The 20,750-nt window shown below is 47.7% G+C and overlaps 3 protein-coding genes across 3 annotated transcripts; 1 reads left to right on the top strand and 2 right to left on the bottom strand.

Moving 5' to 3' along the window:
• Positions 1-7,082: 7,082 nt before the first annotated feature.
• Positions 7,083-7,523, bottom strand: LAJ45_11551 (uncharacterized protein; the record flags this gene model as incomplete). Its single annotated transcript, XM_046121035.1, has 1 exon — positions 7,083-7,523. The coding sequence occupies one exon, from the start codon at positions 7,521-7,523 to the stop codon at positions 7,083-7,085; it is 441 nt and encodes a 146-aa protein (XP_045965756.1).
• A 761-nt stretch (positions 7,524-8,284) lies between these two features.
• On the bottom strand, positions 8,285-8,791 carry LAJ45_11552 (uncharacterized protein; the record flags this gene model as incomplete). The annotated part of the gene is made up of 1 exon (XM_046121036.1): positions 8,285-8,791. The coding sequence occupies one exon, from the start codon at positions 8,789-8,791 to the stop codon at positions 8,285-8,287; it is 507 nt and encodes a 168-aa protein (XP_045965757.1).
• Positions 8,792-11,560: 2,769 nt separating this feature from the next.
• LAJ45_11553 (uncharacterized protein) lies at positions 11,561-12,715 on the top strand (the record flags this gene model as incomplete). The annotated part of the gene is made up of 3 exons (XM_046121037.1): positions 11,561-11,769; positions 11,838-12,041; positions 12,100-12,715. 3 exons carry the CDS (start codon positions 11,561-11,563, stop codon positions 12,713-12,715), a joined length of 1,029 nt encoding a protein of 342 aa, XP_045965758.1.
• Positions 12,716-20,750: the final 8,035 nt, after the last annotated feature.

The following is a 20,750-nucleotide window of genomic DNA, read 5'->3' on the forward strand; positions in this document are numbered from 1 at the left end:
GGGACACGCGACTTTGTTCTATGAGGGGCGAGAGGAGTTGCTGCCACCCCTCGGACGAACTTCCGCCCGAGTCAAATCACGCAATCTCTGCCAAGAGCTGGTCGGGATCCTAAGAACTAGCGGAAACAACCGACCAGATAGCAATTGCTTATTCAATTTGTTTTAGAACAGATTTGGTGTTTTTGTAAAGCGAGGTTTGCTTTTAGTAGCTTGGGTCGTACTCCTACTCCCCCTCAAAGGTGCTCCGGGCTGAAACAGGAGGGTTCCGGCGGTTCGACGCTCCGGGGTTATTTTTGGGGTCTAAAACGTGTTTATTTTGCAGTGTTTCCTCAACTCCGCAATCCGTTCATTCAACCACCCCAAATGGACCGGAGCATCGTCAGGATCCTTCCTGACGTGGTAAAGCATATTTTCCGAGCATCGGTTGCTAAGTTATTGCACCTCAAAGGTTGACTTCCAAGGTAGGGTAACTTATGTTTGGGGTTACCCTTCCGTATTTGGCATGCTCGTCCTTCTGCTCTAGTTTTGGTCCAGTCGCCTAGCTTGACTTATAAGACTTCTTGCTCGCCAGGATCCCTACCCTTCATACCAATAGAGGTAGGGTCATCTGCCCTTATCTTCACCCATCGATGAAGAACAAGCTGTGGTTGCCCTAGAGTCGTATGGCTTGACTGGTAGAACAGGTACTTTTGTAACAGCCATACTGTGGCTCTGTTACATAAGATACCAATAGATTACGCGGTCTATTGACATACAGGATCGTGTTCGAGTAAAAGTTTTATCGGAAAGGCAGGCCAAAAGTTATTGTTGTTCGAAAGTTTTGGTGTTGCGAGGAGTACAGAAGATAGATAGATAGATATTTTTATATTGCTTTGAAGTACAAGACTTATCGCACGCCGGATCCACCGCCATAAACATAAGAAAAACAAAGGAGACCGAACAGAACAGAAAAGGAAAAGAAAACGGAAAGCAACGAAGATCAAAGGAAGGTACAAAAGGGAAAGAGAAAACAAAGGAACCTATCATCATTCCTCCGGGTCCTCCTCGTCCATTTCGTACCAGTCGAGTAGGTTGGTTTTTGATGCAAATTGTAGAATCAGGTCTACGTTGAGGTTGGTGAATAGCCAGTTTTCACAGGTGTGCGGTCCTGGGATTTTATCCATAAGTGGCCTTCGTATTTGAGCCCATCGCGGGCATTCGATCATGGTGTGTTTGGAGGATTGTTCCGAGCCACATTGGCAGGGTTTGGGTTCCGTGAATGCTGCGTGTTTGTCTATTCGGGTGACTTGCATCGTATGCGGTGTATGAGTTTCGCTTTGGATCGGGGAAGTTTTGCTCGTTTGGGGTGAATCTTGAGGGTTCCTGGCTCGTGGTAATTGGTGCATGGGATGGAGTTCCATTCTTCCAGCATGCGTTTGGTGAAGGTGTCGTTTTGGATCCATCGCTCTCTGCGGTTGCCTGGTTCTTGGAAGGGTAGCATGAGTGATGCTATCCGGTGTAGGCCTGTGCCTTTTATGTTTTTTATTCTGGTGGGGAGGAGCTGTATAAGTCCTTCGTTGAGTGGGCGGTCGGCAGGGTGGCAAAGGATGCGCGTCCCGTATTTTCGTGATTTGTGGTTGAGGAGGTGTTCGAGTGGGGGGAGTGCTGCCTCTTTCAGCAGTCTTTCGGTTTTTGTCCAGCGGGGTAGGCCTGTTACTATGCTGGCAGCTTCGTTATAGAGTGGGGATAGTGATCGGAGGATGTGGTCGGCTCCCGTCCACCATGCCTCTGATCCCCATAGGATGGTGGGGAGGAAGCCTTGGACGATGAGGTGGTGGATGGATTTTACTGTTGTTCCGGGGAGGTGTGCGATGTTCCTGATTCTGCTTAGGGCTTTTAGGCCTTTGGCGATGGTTTCTTCGATGTGGGGTCGGAAGGAGAGTTTTGAGTCCAGCCAGACTCCGACGTATTTGAGTCTATCTTTAGGTTGGATTTCTTCTTTTGCGATTGTTACCGAGTTTCTGGGAGTTGGAATGTTCGACGATGTGGGTTTGAAGAAGACCAGGTCGGATTTCTGAGGTTCGTATTTGATGTTGAGGGGTGCTGCTTTCTTGACCCTTTTCGCCATTCTTTCGTTGAGTCTTTTGGTGATGTAGAGGGGGGACTTTGCGAGTTGTACGAGTGCATCATCGTCGATATAGGTGGTGTTGGTTTCTTTGGGGGAGTTGGTGGGGTCTGTTATCACCCCGGCATATATCATAAATAATACTGGGGAGAGGGGGGAGCCTTGGGGTAGTCCTGAGGCATATGGTTGTGGTGGTTCCAGTTCGTGGTTGAATTGGAATTGGAGTGTTCGGTTGGTGTTGAATTCCTTGCACCAGTTGGTTAGGTAGGTCGGGAATCTTTGTTGGGTCATGATCTCGGCGAGTAGGAGGTGGTCGACACAGTTGAAAGCTCCTTGTATATCGTTTGTAAGGAGCGCTGGTCTGTCTGGGGTGTCGGTTCCTGTGGTCGTTTGATCAGGAGGTTTTGTTGGATGGGCGTGAGGGTACGGAGTAAGACATCGATTGCCGAGATTGTTGGTCTGCCTCCGAATTGGTCTTTGCTAAGGGTTTCCAGGATGGTTCCGGCGGTGCATAGTCTTGTTGCCACTATCTTTTCCAGTACTTTGCTGAAGCATTGCAACAGGGAGATGGGTCGGTAGGCTTTGGCCGAGGAATAGTCGGATTTTCCTGGTTTTGGGATTGGTATGCATTTCGCCACTTTCCATCGGTCCGGTTGGACTCCATGTCGGAGCATGGCCGAGAACATGTCTTGGAAGAGTTGGGTGTTTGCCTTTATTGTTGCCTGTATGAATGGATATGGGATGCTATCTGGTCCGGTGGCCGAGTGTGTTGGGCATGTTCTGATTGCGGATGTAATTTCTTCTGTTGTTACTTCCTGAAAATCGTCACTAAGGTCAAAGGAGGGGGGTCTGATTTGGAGTGGGGGTTGTTGGGGGACGTCCAATTTGTGGGGAAGAGTTGGGCTCTTAGAGCTTGGCACTTCCCCGCAAACGTTTCTTCACCTTGTATAGTTGGGATTGTAGAGTCCCTTCTTTTCCCCGTGTTGATTAGTTTCCAAATGGCGCTCCCCTTGGCTTCCATGAGTTCTTTTTCCCTTTGTTCTGCCTTGGCTTTCCGGATTGCTGCCGTCCATTTCCTGCTGGTCTTCCTAAAAGATTCCCTGTCCTCGTCCTTTTGGGTGTTTCTGGCTTTCCTTTCTAGTATGTGGAGTGTTGATTTAATTTCCTTCAGCTCTGGGGTCCACCATTTCTTGGATTTAAGGTGTCCTTGGCTCCATGGGGTTATTTGGTCTATCAGGTTGTCTATATGTTCGAGTATGAAGTCGACCGATTGCTTTGTGTGGTTCTGGCTTTCCCATGCTTCGGGGGGAAAGTGGAGGCCTGAGATATTTTCTTCCAGTTTTCCCCAATTCGTTCGGTGCCATAGTCTCCTGGGGATGTGAGGTGGCTTCTCTACTCGTAGTTGTAAGATGGTTTTCCCGTGGTCGGATCCTGCTCCATGTCGGTCGATGTTCCAGCGGACGTCATGGTCCAGGATTGGTCCTTTGACTAGTGTTAGATCGATGATGGTTGGTCTGTTATTATTTCTGGGGAAGTGTGTGAATTCGCCTGGTTCGTTGAGTAGAGATAACTTTTGTCGATCAATCCATCTTTTTAGTTTCTTGGATCCGGGTTTGTCTGCTCTAATTGTGTTGGTGTAGTCATGGGATCTGTGTCCATACCATAGTTGGTGGTGGCTGTTGAAGTCTCCCATGACGAGGCAATTTTGGATGGTGGTTATTTGTCGGGAGATTTCCGCGAAGGGTCCGCTCCGCCCTGGTGAGTATATGTTGAGGATTTGTGTTTTTTGGTTTTGGATTTCCACCGTGACGGAGACGATGAAGTTGTTATGGGTGTAGTGGTGTTTTGGTTTTAGGTTGGCGTGTTTTCTGATGTATGTGGCAGCTTTAGTGCCTTTATTGCTGGCTGTGAATAGATAAAAGAGAGGGGATTCCGGTGGGTGGCCGTCTTTATTGTTCCATGGTTCTTGTAACAAAAGAAAGAGTATGTTGTGGTCCTGTTCTGCTTCCTCCACTACTGACTTTGTTGTGAGCTCGTTTTTCGCGCAGTTCAGTTGCTGTGCGATAGCCGTTGTCCTTTTGGTGTGACTCATTGGTTGTTATCCATGGTTGCGTCTTCTTGGGGGGGTCCTGGGCCGGGATGACAATGGGTATTGGTAGTGGGCTTGGGTTTGTATCTGGTCCAAGTTTGTTTGTGATGCGGACTTTGGTACGTTCCGGGCAGTTGGCGTCTGTTGCTTTGTGGGGGGCCTTGCAGTGATAGCACCGGATGGGTGTGTGGATACATCTAGTGCCTCCTGAGCATTCTGAGCATGGGTGTTCTCTTGTTTGTTGGTCCTCTGCACAGTGTCCGCATCTCCCGGTTTGGTGGGAGCATCTTTCATGTCGGTGACCGTATTCTAAGCATTTGGAGCATTGGGTTTCTGGGTTGGCTGGGAGGTAGTTGTCGATTTTGCATTGCCGGTCGAATAGGGTGAGGTATCTCAGTCCGAGGTTATCCTTTGTGTATTGTCCTGGGAGTGCGATGATTATTGACGAGTGTGACTTCCCTATTCTGGCTTCGGGTTTGCTGAGCCATCTGGGGATCTGTGCCATTTCGAATATGGTTCCGTAGTTGCTTCTGATTTCTGAGGCCATGACCTGTCCTGCTTCATAGCCGTCTCCGATTGTTGTTGGAATTCCATGTACGATGAATTTGGACCATTTGGAGTTGACCCTGATGTCCACAAAGGGGACCTTGAGTTCTCTAAGGGCTGTTTCTATTTCCTGTTTGTATTCGAAGACTTTCGAGGCGGGGGTAGCGAATTTGGTCTCTAGCACAATATTGTTCTTCGAGGTTTTCCTGGCGGCGATCAGCTGGCAGTCTGGGTTTTCGATTTTTGTGTTGATTCTTGTTCTGATGTCGGAGGGGGTGACTGGTGATTCCTTGTTTGTTTCGATGACTATTTCCCCGTTGATTTTGGTGATTTCTGGTTTGAATAGTGGATCCGCTTTGGGCTTGGGTTTCCTCCTGTTCGTGACCATGGTATATTCGGGGTTGTTGTTTCCTGCTGCGATAGATGCGTAGGATTTTGGTGCTGGTGGGATTGGTGTTTCTTTTCCTTTTCCTTTTAGTTGTTGGGCATGGTTCACCTTGTTGATGGGTGCAGGGGGAGGGGCGGGGATGGTGGCAGCGGCGACGGCGGCGGTTGCGGAAGCTTTTCCTTCGTTGACTGCTTGGTTGCTAGATCTGTTAACGGAGAGGTTGGAGAGCTGTTGTTGGAGCCGGTGGAGCTTTTCGGAGGTTTTGTCTTGGTTCTTTGTCATTTCGAACATTTGTTTGGCCAGGACATCGACGGTGTGCTTGAGGGTTTCGTTTTGGGTGGATAGGACTTCAATGGTGGCTTTTAGGTCCTTGTTGATCTGCTCAGTTGTTTGGTTGAGGGGTTCGAGCGCCACGGTGAGGGCATTTCTAATGACCCATGAGATATAATTGAGGTCCATTCTGGCGTGGGTTTCTTGGGGGACGATGCTGGGGTGGATGTAGTCATATTTTGGTGCGTATGGTTCGTTGTATTGGGTGTATTCTGCGAAGATAGAGAAGGGTTCGCCGCTGAGTTGGGTTTGTTCGATTGTGGTAGATTGCGTTTGTTGGGTGGGTTGGGTGGATTGGGTGTCGGGGAAGCGTGGGGGGGCTGGGGTTCCTGGGGGGGGGGGGCTCCTGCAAACCAGGAGCTCAGGGAGGCTTGTTGGGACATCACTGACGTTCCAGTTCGGGTTGGGTTGGGGAAGACTTCTGATAAAGTTCTCTTTCTTCCCGCAAAGTTTGGTGGGTTTGGTGGGGTTGGTGAGGCCAGGTTGTAGTTTTGCTACCGTCGCGAGGCTTAAGCGAGGGTTGAGGGGTGAGGAGATCACAACTCAGGAACTAGAGCGTGAATAACTTCGCGTACGAACAGATGTTCGATGAGATACCAATAGATTACGCGGTCTATTGACATACAGGATCGTGTTCGAGTAAAAGTTTTATCGGAAAGGCAGGCCAAAAGTTGTTGTTGTTCGAAAGTTTTGGTGTTGCGAGGAGTACAGAAGACGTTGCGTAAAGAAAAGAAGAAGAGAAAGGAAAACAGGAACGAAGCGAGGGAGAGCCCCCTTATTATACCCAAGAAAATCCTGCGATGACTAATCCCAATGACTCACGCCGCGCAACCGAACAGAAACCCAAAGAACACGATAGAATTCTCCTGACTAATCCAACTCCGCGTAACCCAACGACTCCACCAACCGATCCGTGAAACTCCATCAGCTAAAAATGAAGTCTCGTCTTGTGATGCCTGGGCGCCCCTGACGCCCCAGATGCCCCAAATGATACAAAGCGATTTCTTACCGGCATACCGACACCTGGGTGCCCCGCGACGAGAGCTCTGTGTCTCTTGGTCAACTGACGAAATTGCGAAGGCTAAAGACGAAAACCTTCTCCCAATCCTCAACGACGTCGTCCTGACGTCTAAAGACGAGTTCGTCTTCTGGAAATCGGAGGTAGATCCTTTACTATTACACTCGAATCTTGGTACATGAAACTCATCCTACACCCTCGTCACCTCGCCTTTAGTCAAATTACCTAAGTCATATTGGCTGACTCATGTCCTCGACCATCACATATCGTCTTTCTGCTCGCACTCTCTGTCTTTTGACAGTTGCATATCGTCTTTTTTCACTAATCTGCGCCTTCCGACAACTATTCCGTCTTTTGATTCACACTCTTCGTCTTTTCGTTCGCACATCTCGTCTTACGACAACTATATCTCGTCTTACGACAACTATATCTCGTCTTTTGGTCTAAACTCTTCGTCTTTGCGTCCCTTGATTCTACGTTTGAATTTACTTTGGATGATACTGTCTATTGATCCATTGTCTTTTGACACCCCTTGCTCTAGCTAGTTCGTCTATTTAGGTGAGAGCTATCTGACCTTTCGTACTTTGCTCTTGCGCGATCTCACTCTTTATCTTCTGACTACTTCTCCTGAACGCTCTTCTCCGTCCTGGGTAATAGTGACATGATCTCTCTCTACATCGTTTTCAATATTTATATTATTTCTGGTTATTGTTCCAATAGTCCCATCTATTTGTCTTTCTGCATCGACTATGTAGTCCCCGACTGTAGGTGGAGTGACATTGCTCTCCTCCCCATTGTCATTGTCAAACGGCGGGTCGCCTGCCTCGTCGGACCCCATATCATCGTCGTCAGTCTCCGTACTGAGCTTGGGTTGGAGACCTTCCAAAAAGCTGCCTACTCCAGGGTCAATAATTGCCTCCCTGCTCTCCGTAGCGGTAATCCTGCAGCAGTTTATCCTCTTAATCCGTTTCAATATCTTGTTTCGAATCCCCTTCAACACTAGATTTAACGTCTCATCGTCGGGGAAGGACCTCTTCCATGTGCGCATGTGCCTCTCGAAAATTACTAGCACCACCGCCAATAAAGACGCCCATCAATAACCTGACCAGATTAAAGACGGGGTGTTCACCACCGCAATTGTCTTTATTGAAGACACTATTCTTCCAGTTGCCACCTCCAATTATGTGAACTCTCAGTGCATGGTAAAGTACAGTAGAAACCAAGCAGATAAAAGAGGGCTTGATACAACTCTCAAATTCCGGATGGTTCACGGCAATCCCACGATTGGTCTTATAGTAGGCGTAGAAAATAAAATGCGGTATTTGAGGTGCGGCAAAGTGCCATTGTGCAGGCTACAGACGTTAGTACTAAATCGCGCCTTCTGGATCAACAGTATATATACATCATGATGATCGGGATCACAATTAAACTGGTCATCTGTCAGGAGATAATCGACGCGGGCTTTTGCTTGCTCGCTGGTCATGGCGGCTAGGCCATAATATAATGCGATTCCCGCCTTTGCCTTCTCCATCATGTGTGAACGAGTCCGTTGATGATAAAACCTTACCTGCCAGGAAACGACGGTCGACAACTCCGCTGGAAAGTCAGTTCCCGCCCTGTCAAAATCCCATGAATTTCTGACCATAGACGGCAATTCCAATACCGAGGGCATCAGGTTTATGAATAGTGTCTCTTTGGTGAGATGCCACCCAGCTTTTTTGATTAGAGTCCTCAGCTCGATGTCAAATTGCCCTAAGCTACGATGTCAGAGAGCACTAGTTTTGTTGGCATCGGTAGGGTCTACCGGCGCTAGTGGATTTTGTGACGACGACTCTTCAGAATACCCACCGCTGCTGCTACCAGCATAATCTGTACTCCTGATGACTTCGGAAGGACTCTTATTGAAGATGGCCTAGAAGACTGTGAATCTTGACGGGCTTCAGGATAGGTTCTCGCTGACGATGGTCTAATCGACTCGGAGCTTTGACGCCCGGAGTGAGTATGTGTCTGACTAGTTAGGGCATTTCGACGGGTAGCAGACCTATTACCACCCCCGGGGGAGGCATAAAAAGTGTCATGCGACTGGTTCGCGTCAGATTCTCTATTTCGTGTGGCTGACGGTAACGTATCTCTCGATGAGGTTTGCTGAAATTGAGACTCCTGGGGTGGTAGCCTTGAGAGTGGTGGGCTCGTAGGCTGTCGGGCATTGACTCTCCCATCTTTTGTCAAATACATCTCGCCATGAAGCTCTAAATCAATCTGTGAAGCTTCTTGTGATGGGTCCTCGTATTTGGAGAGATCGTCTTCAGACTCCATTTCTCGTCCTCGCGCCTGTGATGATCTCGTAGGCAATCGTCTGGTTGACTAATGTGGAAAGGTGCTTGAAATTTCCTGTGAAGATGGTACATGTCTTTGGGTGGTCGGTGGTCTGTCTCTACTAAACAATCAGGTGTTGCGACGGGAGGAAGTTTCTCTGTAGATGTTTTGCGAGGGACGGAAGGAGTTAGACAAATGAAACTGACTCTCTCGCTGAGGCATTGTCAAGGATGTTTTTGTCGGTAGAATGGGCAGTGCAACGTACCAACTTTATAAGAGAGTTTTGGGAAGGGGGAGGGGGGGAGTGGAAGGCGACTTCTCCCATGATGTCATTGATATGTACATGAACCAATAACTAGAGGCAAAAGACGCTAGGAGATATTTCCCGCGATGTGTCCCGAGCTTCTGGAATCCATAGGTTAGTCCAAAAAGTCCACCAATATACAGATTCATGCCGTTTCACTAAATCGTGTACAGGTAGTCGAGGGTGGTCAAGTCAAAACCCTCTCAAGTCCGAGTCTGGCATCCCCAGCAAGTTCGCGCTCCTGGAGGGTGGGGAATGATAGGCAAGGATCCCGCACCACCACCCCCATCCGGGTTCACTGCCTAATGAAATTGGTATACAGCTTTTTGAACGGAGTCGTCCCATCCCCCCAACGCAATAACCTTGGTATGTTATATTACTATACAGAGGGTATTTCATGATCCGTCGGTTTCAGTCGTGTTACTAACACTGGCATCCCCAGCAAACTCGCATTCCCAGAGGGTGTGCAATGGCAGGAGACGAAAAAGGCTTCGATCCCGTACGCTTCCTGTCCGGGCTTTACTGCTATTTAGCATGGGTATACAGCTAATCAAACGGTCATCCTGTAACGGAGCCATTTCAACTGTCTGGTGAATGAGTACACACAGGGCGCGGTTACATGCTGAGAGTTATTGTTAGAAGCCAGTTGCTCAGTGACATGCAAGTACCGGCAGTGTGGTTAGCTACCAGCTGTCAGAGTAACTACATTCTGAGCGCTAGGAAGAGGATCTACTCATGGGAGCAATGACTGACGAGTCTGTGCCTCGCCAATGATTAGAAGGCCAGCCAGAGTGAAGCTCTGAGTGCTCGGCGATACTCTACATCCTCTGAGCATTGGAAGTCCGCCGGTAGTGGAAGGGACTATGCCTGGGAAGTCTACAATAAGCGAAAGCTCTACAGCAATGATCAAGCTTACATCTGAGCGGCAGCTCATTCATGCAGGCCCCAGTTGTGTGGCAACAAAGGCTGCAGGTGTTACAAAGGCTTTGACTAAGAGTGGTTGCCTTCGGAACCGGGAGCACTCGCTGACGCTTAGAGAGAAGCGGGGTAGCGATGGTATTGCTTCCCTTGCCACTAGAAGTCATCGCTGGAACTTAGTAAGAAAGCAGGAGCAGAGAATAGAGTCCTTTGGAGTAGAAGTACTCAGGATCATTCCCACCCAGCTGTCCTGATCCTGGTCTTCATCTTGACCATCATCGGTAGCAAAGCCCTTAAAGATTATTGAGTTCTAGCGATAGTATCTTTGAATAAATCTGCACCTGATTTCTATCTTCCACAGCCGCATCTATTCTATTGGATTCTAGCAATACATGGAAGAAGCTGTCCCTATTACAGATAATCTTTAGAGTTCAAATCACCTTCAGATTATTCTTTCCTCTTACAACATGTCCGCCCTCCCGGCTCCCCAAGTGCCTCTTCAGATTGAATGGCAACCGGCAGCCTTAGAATTCCAAGAGGGTCAGACACAGTTGATCCACAAGCCCAGGACGGCGCTCCAGTCCTACATTCCCGGATGTGAGCCCACCTGGCAAGATACCAATAAAGTCACCCTACAGGACTTCTTTGCGGAATTGCAGCGCTACCTCAAGCACAGCCTGCAACACGAAGTCATAAAGGCCAGCTGTAACGGGGGCAGCCTATCTATGTATCGCTAGAATCCAATAGAATAGATGCGGCCGTGCAAGATAGAAATCAGGTGCAGATTTATTCAAAGATACTATCGCTAGAACTCAATAATCTTTAAGGGCTCTGCTACCGATAATGCTCTGCTCGAAGATGAGGATCAGGTCAGTTGGGCGGGAATGATCCTGAGTACTTATACTCCAAAGGATTCTATTCTCTGCTCCTACTTCCTTACTAAGTTCCGGTGCTGCCTCCTAGTGGAAGGGAAGCAATACCATCGCTACCCCGCTTCTCTCTAAGCGTCAGCGAGTGCTTCCGATTCCGAAGGCAACCACCCTTAGTCAAAGCCTTTGTAACACCTGCAGCCTTTGTTGCCACACAACTAGGGGCCTGCATGAATGAGCTGCCGCTCAGGTGTAAGCTTAATCATTGCTGTAGAGCTTTCGCTTATTGTAGACTTTCCAGGCATAGTCCCTTCCACTACCGGCGGACTTCCAATGCTCAGAGGATGTAGAGTATCGCCGAGCACTCAGAGCTTCACTCTGGCTGGCCTTCTAATCATTGGCGAGGCACAGACTCGTCAGTCATTGCTCCCATGAGTAGATCCTCTTCCTAGCGCTCAGAATGTAGTTACTCTGACAGCTGGTAGCTAACCACACTGCCGGTACTTGCATGTCACTGTGCAACTGGCTTCTAACAATAACTCTCAGCATGTAACCGGGCCCTGTGTGTACTCATACACCAGACAGTTGAAATGGCTCCGTTACACCAGCAATGCGCTAGTCTTGGTGCAAGAAAGACAAGAAGCTGAGGCAGTCCTGCTCAGGGATGCCTTCGGCTACATGCCAGAACAAGTCTCCTCAGTCCAGGCACAACTCCAGAGTTATGCCCAGAGAGATGATTTAGGAGCAGATGAGATGGAGGACATTGAGGGGACAAACCCGGCGATGCCCCCAAACTTCTTGGAAGATATCCAGAGAGCCATCAATGGAGGAAGGCTCTCCATCGCCAGGATGCCCACACCAGTACCTGTCCCCAACCCCATTCCTCCGTAGAACTCCAGGGCCTCATCCGGAGCGGCCCTGAGAACCTTCCACCAAAGGGTGAACCCCTTTGCAGCATTTCCAGTCAGGTCTATCAGGCAGAGGACTCTTCCCCTGATGATGCCATCGGCCATTGGAGGTTCACCTCTCCCTCCTCAGAGAGCCCCAGCCACCCATTGGCAGGTGGCCTAGCTAGGCCCCCCGACAACCTATTGGAGACAAAGACTACTACTCCCAGACACCAATCAGGAGTGGTGCCTCTGGGCTCCCCCCAGCCTGGGTTCGCCAGGGGTTATCCCGGGAATATCACAGAGGCTCACCACTCCGGAGTCACCTAGGAGGAACCCCCAGCCTGAAGGAAATCCAGGCGGAGAAAACCAGAACCCCGAACCAGCTGGTAATGGTGGAGGAAATGGTATAGTCCCCCCGGTTGTTGGAGCTCCCAACCCGGGAGGGGACTCAGAGAGTTCGGACTCGGAGCCTGAGTATGGAGACAGGCAAGGATGGCGGGGATACTTCAGGAAGAAGCTTGAGAAACAACAGAAAGAGCTTCTGGCCTCCATGGCCCAGTTCATGAGGTCTCTGGCCCCCTCACATCCCTCCGCTGCCTCTAGGGCCCGAGAACCCAAGGCACCCTCTCCGACCAAGTTCAACAGCAAAGCAGACAATGTGGAGACCTTCGTCCGGCAATGCGAGAATGTTTTCTCCATCGAGAGCCAGTCCTTTACCTCCAACGAGATTGGGATCCGTTATGCTGGCAACCTGATGGAAGGAGATGCTCCGGTCAAGTGGTATGAGGCATATCACAACTCCATTGACCAAGCTTCTGCCAACCGGATAGCTGGGATGCCTGTGGTGCTGGACGAGAGATGGAAGTGCTGGGATTCCTTTGTGGATGCTCTCAGAGCAGCCTTTGGTGAAGCCATCTCTAGGGATGACGCTGTAGCCAATTGAAATGCCCTTACCCATACAGCTAAGGAAGGAATAGACTCCTTCCTGAATAGTATTACAGGAGAAACTCGCTATAAGAATACGGACGGGACCGGAATATCATATTCTTATAGCATATTTATTCTTATATCTAATTGAATACAAAAAGACCATATACTATCATTGACATGGTTCCAGTGTGTTAAAGAATAAGGTTATCTTGCGCTGAACTTGATCCCCTAAAATCCGAGTTTTTCTGTCCTCCATCTCCCGCCTATACTTAATCAAGTACATGGAAGTCTCGGCAGAGCTCTCCTTTTCAGGCTGTTGGCTTTCAAATAGTTGGAGGGTTTCTAACGCTTCAATGGCTTCTGATATGGTAACCTTTCTCTCTATTTTTTGCATTAAGTCACTGTTGTCTTCGTCAGGTTCAGCGGACTCTGATACAGGCAGAAAGGAGTCGAGTATTTGGCTCTATTTAAATTCACATATTAGAAACATTTAATAAATTTGAATAGAGGCCCGGGTAAAGCTATGAGTTACCTCTAGAATGTCAGGTGAATCCTCTATTGCTTCCCGTTCAGGGTTAAAAAATCCGTCAATATCTAGTGGCTCTTCAAGTCCGAGTCCAATGAGATTTGCATTTCTTAAAATATCAATGGAGGTATGAACCTCCGATCTTATGTTGTTCATATCGCAGTTATCATGATCCTCAATGGGTGGAGGCGGAACTGGTCCAATATATTTGATACCACTCTTTATAAAACAATTGAAAATTGTAGAAGGTTTGACATCAAAATTCCACGCTTCCACCCCCCACCGAATGGCTTGAAGAATAGTTGGCTGAGGAAGTATCTCGTTCAAATTAGATTGTAAATTCAAGGTGTCGATTTGATTGACTAGATACCGGATAAAGTGTCGCCGAGTATAAGCCTTCCATGTTTGAATTATGCCTTGGTCCATCGGTTGCCATTTCGATGTAGTATTGGCAGGTAACCAGATTATCCTCGTATTTTTAAGACCTATATCTCCCCCCATTTCCCGTACTCCCTTCTCATGCGCTGAAAAATTGTCCAAACAAAGCACCACCTTCCGGCCAGCCATTTTTTTATCAAACCAAGCAAGATATTCACACATAATATCTGACTTCATCCATGCCTTTTTATTAAATCGATAATGGCAACCAAGTGAAGCACGATTGATGTTCTTAAAACAACGAGGATTTTCCGATTTTCGAATGATTCATAAGGGCATACGGTCAGTACCAGTGCCATTTGAAGTTAAAGCAACTGTAATTCGCCGTTTGTCTTTTTTGATACCTTCCAATTGCTCTGTGGCAAGTGATCGATCGGGCTGCATTCCAAAGTAGTATCCGGTTTCATCCATATTGTATGTATCTTGAAGATGATATTGTGATAGGATTAAGCGTATTTCCTCCATTTCTGCTTGTCCGTTCTCTATATCTGCACTGCCTGACTCGCCATGAAATCGGAACTCTTTGACTCCATTCCGAGTCTTCCATGCTGCTAGCCACCCATCTGAGAATTTTGGCGGACACTCATCTGCCAGTTAAGCCGTCAGAATTATGCCAGTGTTTGAAGTGTCGGTGTGTTCATGTCACTTACCTGGATAGAGTGTAGGAAAAAAAAAATGCCGCTTTCTCTTTTAAAATCAAGCCTGATACAGGAACCCGCTTCTGAACACTCTTATGCCATATAAACAGAGCCTCATCTAACTTTGGATAATTGGGCTCCCGATGTTTCTTTTGCTGTGGGTGCGCTAGCTGTTGTTCTAAAAAATCAGAGGATCGCTTCAGGGTTTTGCTAATTGTAGACTGCGAAATTATTTTATTATGGTGTGTATCGGCAAACCACTTTTGAATGGATTGCCATTTTGGACGAGATCCGTTCTTTTCATTCTCAGTATTTACCCATTCACAAAGTTCCTTTCGCTCAGTATCGGTGAAGGCATTTCTTAGTGCTGTATTTGTATTATCCATGGTCGATTGTTGAAGTTTACATGGTACGGTACCGGTTGAGCAAGTGACGTTTATATACATGTAGTCTGGGACTCCGCTGGTTTGAATGTAATTACCCTTTCTTACAACCCTCTCTTACAACCCTAACCCTTCCCACTCTATGAGAATACACTAAGAAACCCAATCAAAACACACAAGAATATTCCTTATGGGCATTATTCTTATTTTACCATACATATATTCATGGGACTACAAACTCCTATTCTTATAGGGTGTTTATTCTTACTCGCAGTATTCTTCTAGCGAGCTTCTCCTGTATTCAGCTGATATGGGAGGCTGGCTATGAGGGTCAGTTAGTGGATGATAAGATCCTCAGTTCCCTCCTCCCTGACCTAGGCATGAGTTGGGCTCTCTTTACCCCCAAGCCAAAGTTTCTGATGGAGCAGATAGCTCCTCTAAGAGAGCTAGGACACACCCACGAGAGGTACCAGACGGTAGTAGCTGAGAAAGCACCCGCCAGGACCAAGAAAGATCCTCCTGCTGAGAAGGAACGGCACCCCAAGAGGAAGAGAGAAGCTGCAAGCTCCTCGAAACTTCAGAAGGAAGCAAGTTCCAATGACAAAAGCGGTGGAACTGAAGGGTATCCCGGAGGATATTCTAGAAGAAAGAAGGAAGGCAGAAGTATGCTTGAAGGTATGACCTTCCAGTACCCCCTATTAGTAGAGTGCATAGACTGACTTGTGCAATAGTGTGGCAAGTCCAGACACAAATGAACCGATTGTTGGTCCAGGAAACCTACTTTAGTCCGAGTGGCAGCAGTGAGGGTACAAAAGCGGAAACGAGGAAATGGCAAGCACAATCCTTAGAAGAAAGCTAAAGTGGCTGCTGTTACAGCAGAGGAACCCCTTATTGTACTCCCAGAAGTTACAGAAGATTTCGTATTTCAGCCTGAGCAAGACTCGGACAACGAAATCATCTGGTAGAAAGTGTGTCTGTTTATAGTCTATATTTACTAGTCTTCCTTTGGTGTCTCGGTTCTTTCCTTGTTTCTCTTGAATAAATTTCTGATTGTGTTTCGCCTATTTGATTGTTTCCAAGCACTCTGAGGATGGGTTTATGACCTGAAACAGCTGGTCTGTAAGTGTTCTGCCAAAGTAACATTTGCTACAAGACACTTCCGACCGCTACTAGACTACCACATAATATATTTGCTCTATTATCCCTTGGGAATAGAACCAAAGGATCATTTGATCTTGGTAGTGCCCGCAGCTATTAGGAATGGAAAAAAGACAAAGAGAATCAAGCCCAGAACCCGAACAGAAGCGAAGGAGGTTGGACGAAAAGCTTCCATCCTTACCAGTACATGGTAAGAGGCTGATACTGAAGGCAGGACTGTCGTGGACGGTAAAGAATAAAGTTGAACATGCCCAAGGGACATTCCTCTTTGACACCGGTTGTACAGGAGCAATCCTCAACCAGAGTTTTGTCAGGAAGCATGGAGTTCCCTTAGTGCGGCGAGATCAACCTCTGACATTGTATGATGCTCAAGGAGATGTCATGATAGGCGGAGGAGAATATTTCACTCACCCAGTCCACATGAGCATGTGAGATTATAGGGAGACACTCCGTTGGGAGTTGGCTACTTTGGAAGAAGGAGTATCCGGATACTTGCCAATTGCTTGGGTAAGAAAGCATAACCCGGATATCAATTGGGAACTCAATACCATAGGGTGGCGAAGTGACTACTGCAATCAGAATTGTTTTCCAGCAGCGGTCAAGTTTGAACTCATCTCTTCATACCAAATGATGGACGAAGAAGATATAGTATATCAACTGGCTGCTTCAGTATGGCATGATGAGGACGGAGGAAATGTCACCGAAAGGATACCTCTCCGCTATATGGAATGTGCTGATGTATTCAGTCAAGAGAAAATACAAGAGTTGCCTCTGCACTCCAAAAATGATTTGATGATCAATCTCTTGCCTGGCACCGCTCCCCCGTTTGGCCCGCTATACCCATGTTCCGCTCCAGAATTGAAGGCCTTGCGAGAGTACCCAGACAAAGAGTTGTCTTTGGGTAAGATCTCCATATCTAGCAGCCCCGCAGCGGCGCCCATATTGTTCATAACTAAGAAGGATGGTACATGGCGAATTTGTGTTGACTACAGAGGTTTGAACAAGGTCACTGTCAAAGACAAGTACCCGCTGCCTATCATGAGCGAGCTCAGGGATAGGTTGTTCAAGGCCAAGATCTTCACAAAGATAGACCTGAAGAATGACTTCAATTTGATCAGGATAGCAGAAGGTCATGAGTGGAAAACTGCTTTCAGAACCCGCTATGGACTGTATTAGTATAATGTGATGCCATTTGGTCTATGCAATGCCCCTTCCGCCTTCCAGGCAATGATCAATGATATGCTAAAGGAACTACTGGATGAAGGAGTGGTTGTCTATATCGACGACATTCTCATCTACTCAGAGACTGAGGAAGAGCATGAAAGGCTGGTTGAGAATGTTCTACAGAAACTCAGAGAAGCAAAACTGTGTGCCTCCATCAGTAAGACATCCTTCCATGTCCGAGAGGTAGAGTACCTTGGCTATCACATCTCGGAACAGGAAGTATCTATGTCAGAAGACAAGGTGGAGGCGGTTCAGGAATGGCCAGTGCCCCAAAACATTAAGGGAGTGCAAGGTTTCCTGGGATTTGCAAACTTCTATCGCCGCTTCATTGAAGGCTTCGGTAAAGTTTGCAAACCGCTGACCGACCTCATGCAAAATGACAAGAAATGGTATTGGACCGCAGCCTGTGAACAAGCATTTGAGGAACTCAAGAAGCTATTCACAAGCGCTCCAATCCTTCTCCATTTTGAGCCTAGCAGAAGAACGGGGTTTGAAACTGATGCCAGTGACTTTGCCAAAGGAGCGGTGCTCTCTCAGTATGGGGAAGATGGGAAACTACACCCGGTAGCTTTCTATTCTAAGAAATTCTCCCCAGCTGAGATCAACTATGACATTCATGATAAGGAAATGGGAGCTATTGTAGCCTCTTTCCGGGAATGGGAGCATATTCTCAACAGTTGCGAGCATGAGATCACGGTTTTCACAGACCACAAGAACTTAGAGTACTTCAACTCTACCAAAGTTCTCACTAGGCGGCAAGCTAGATGGTCTGAGGACCTAGCAGGCTACAATTTCAAAGTTGTCTACAGACCGGGAGAAAAGAATGGCAAACCTGATGTGCTATCAAGGCGTTGGGACCACCGCCCTGAAGAGGGGAGTGAAACCTTGCGGCCGGAGCCACAGATGCTTGTTAAGCCAGGTCAATTGGTTTTGGATCCTGTTAAGCTAGCGGCTGTCAGAGTGAACCAATTGCAGAATACATTCTTAGAGCGCCTATCTGCGGCAGCTAAAGAGGATGGAATCTGGCAGGAACTGCACCGCTCCCTGGTTGAAAGGAAACCAAACTTGGACCAGAACTTGTCTGTCAAGGACGGCCTCATCTTCTACAAGAATGGATGGTATATTCCCAAAGACAAGACGCTTCAGATGGATATCCTGACCGATACCCATGACTCTAAAGTGGCAGGCCATTTCAGCCAGTTCAAGACATTAGAACGGGTGAAAAACAACTTCTTTTGGCCCAACATGGATAAGGATGTTGAGGAATATGTCCGGAGCTGTGACAGCTGCCAGAGGAATAAGACCTCAAGACACAAGAAGTTTTGTATGCTCCAACCACTGGAGATACCTTATCGGCCATGGACTTCCATCTCTATGGACTTTATTGTGGGATTACCGGAGTCAAATGGGTTTACTAAGATCTGGGTAATAGTGGACCGCTTCTCAAAGATGGCACATTACATCCCACTTCCTACACTCAATAAAACGGAAGATCTGGCTAAGTTGTTCTTGAAGGAAGTCTGGAGACTCCACGGGTTACCTGATGACATGTCTCGGACAGAGATAGCAGGTTCATCTCTCACTTTTGGCAATCTCTCATGACCCTCCTCAATGTGAAGCTGAAGATGTCTACTTCTTTCCATCCCCAAACGGACGGCCAGACAGAAAGAGTTAACCAGACCCTGGAGCATTACTTGCGGAGTTATTGTTCATATCAACAGGATGACTGGGCGGACCTCTTGCCTTTGGCAGAGTATGCATATAACTCGGCGGTCTCTGAGTCTACCAAAGTATCGGCTCTCTATACCAACTATGGATATGAGCACAGGACCAATTGGCCGGCCTCAAAGGAAGGTGTTGAATGGAACAATCCAGCAAGCGAGGTCATGGTATCTCAATGGGAATCTATCTGGCAGGCTATGAATGCAAGCTTGGGAAAGGCCAGACTAAGGATGGCCCGGTGGTATGATACACATGCCCTGGCACTGTCTGAAGTCAAGCCTGGAGATGAAGTCATGCTAGACTGGCGCAATGTGCAAACAAAGCGGCCATTGGGAAAATTGGATCAGAAGATGATGGGACACTTCAAGGTCTTAGAAGCTATTGGTACCCGTGCCTACAAGCTCTCTCTTCCCCCGCAAATGGGAATCCACCCTGTCTTCCATGTCTCTCTCCTGGAACTGTAACGGGGGTGCTAGGATAGGGCACGACCGTGACTTCGATCAAAATGGAAATGGCAAACGGGGAACGATGGGTTATCATTTGGCTCGTTCGATCGAAAGATGGAGTTTATTTGTTTGATCGTATTTGTAGTCTAGAAACTTAATAACTTTGAGGAGTCTCCTCGCTAGTAAAGATTCCATGACTCCCCGAGTTCAAACTGGGGGCAACCGAGTACTTTTTTTATCGAAGTTCCGCCCCTTTTTTCCCGCTTTTTTTCTCTAGGCCGTCCGTGCCTCCCTAGTCCGGGGACACCGCGACCCTTTTCTATGAGGGGCGAGAGGAGTTGCTGCCACATCTCGGACGAACTTCCGCCCGAGTCAAATCACGCAATCTCTGCCAAGAGCTGGTCGGGATCCTAAGAACTAGCGGAAACAACCGACCAGATAGCAATTGCTTATTCAATTTGTTTTAGAACAGATTTGGTGTTTTGTAAAGCGAGGTTTGCTTTTAATAGCTTGGGTCGTACTCCTACTCCCCCTCAAAGGTGCACCGGGCTGAAACAGGAGGGTTCCGGCGGTTCGACGCCCCGGGGGTTATTTTTGGGGTCTAAAACGTGTTTATTTTGCAGTGTTTCCTCAACTCCGCAATCCGTTCATTCAACCACCTCAAATGGACTGGAGCATCGTCAGTATTCTTTCTGACGTGGTAAAGCGTATTTTCCAGGCATCAGTTGCAAAGTTATTGCACCTCAAAGATTGACTTCCAAGGTAGGGTAACTTATGTTTGGGGTTACTCTTCTTTTATTTGGCATGCTCGTCCTTCTGCTCTAGTTGTGGTCCAGTCGCCTAGCTTGACTTATAAGACTTCTTGCTCGCCAGGATCCCTACCCTTCATACCAATAGAGGTAGGGGTCATCTGCCCTTATCTTCACCCATCGATGAAGAACAAGCGGTGATTACCCTATGGTCGTATGGCTTGACTGGTAGAACAGGTACTTTTGTAACAGCTATACTGTGGCTCTGTTACAGGAACCTGATAGAGCGCCAGTAGACCCTGAGAGAAGAGCTCCCCCACCGGAACCTGACGAAATTGCAGGAGAACAGAACTGGATCGTCCGGGAAGTAGCTGATAGCTGAGTCAATAAGAAGAGGAGAAGGGTGGAATACCTGGTGCTATGGGAAGGTTATGAGAATGAGGACGCTACATGGGAACTCTGGGAACATCTCAGAAAGAGTGCTGAAGAAGCCCTCCAGGATTTTCACATGAGGTATCCTAAGAAGCCAAAGGACAAAAGGACTCTGGGCCAGTAGCATTCCTTCCATTTCTTGTCCCCTTCGCCACCAAAGAAGTTGCTTTATCAGATAGCATAGCAATGGATATAGATTATAGAACCCGGAGACCAAGATCCTAGAAGAGCGGAGTAGTGTAACGGAGCCATTTCAACTGTCTGGTGTATGAGTACACACAGGGCCCTCTTACATTCTGAGAGTTATTGTTAGAAGCCAGTTGCACAGTGAC

The sequence above is a fragment of the Morchella importuna genome (genome assembly GCF_003444635.1).
Source record: "Morchella importuna strain M04M26 chromosome Unknown Morimp01GS074, whole genome shotgun sequence".
NCBI classification, from domain to species: Eukaryota; Fungi; Ascomycota; class Pezizomycetes; order Pezizales; family Morchellaceae; genus Morchella; species Morchella importuna.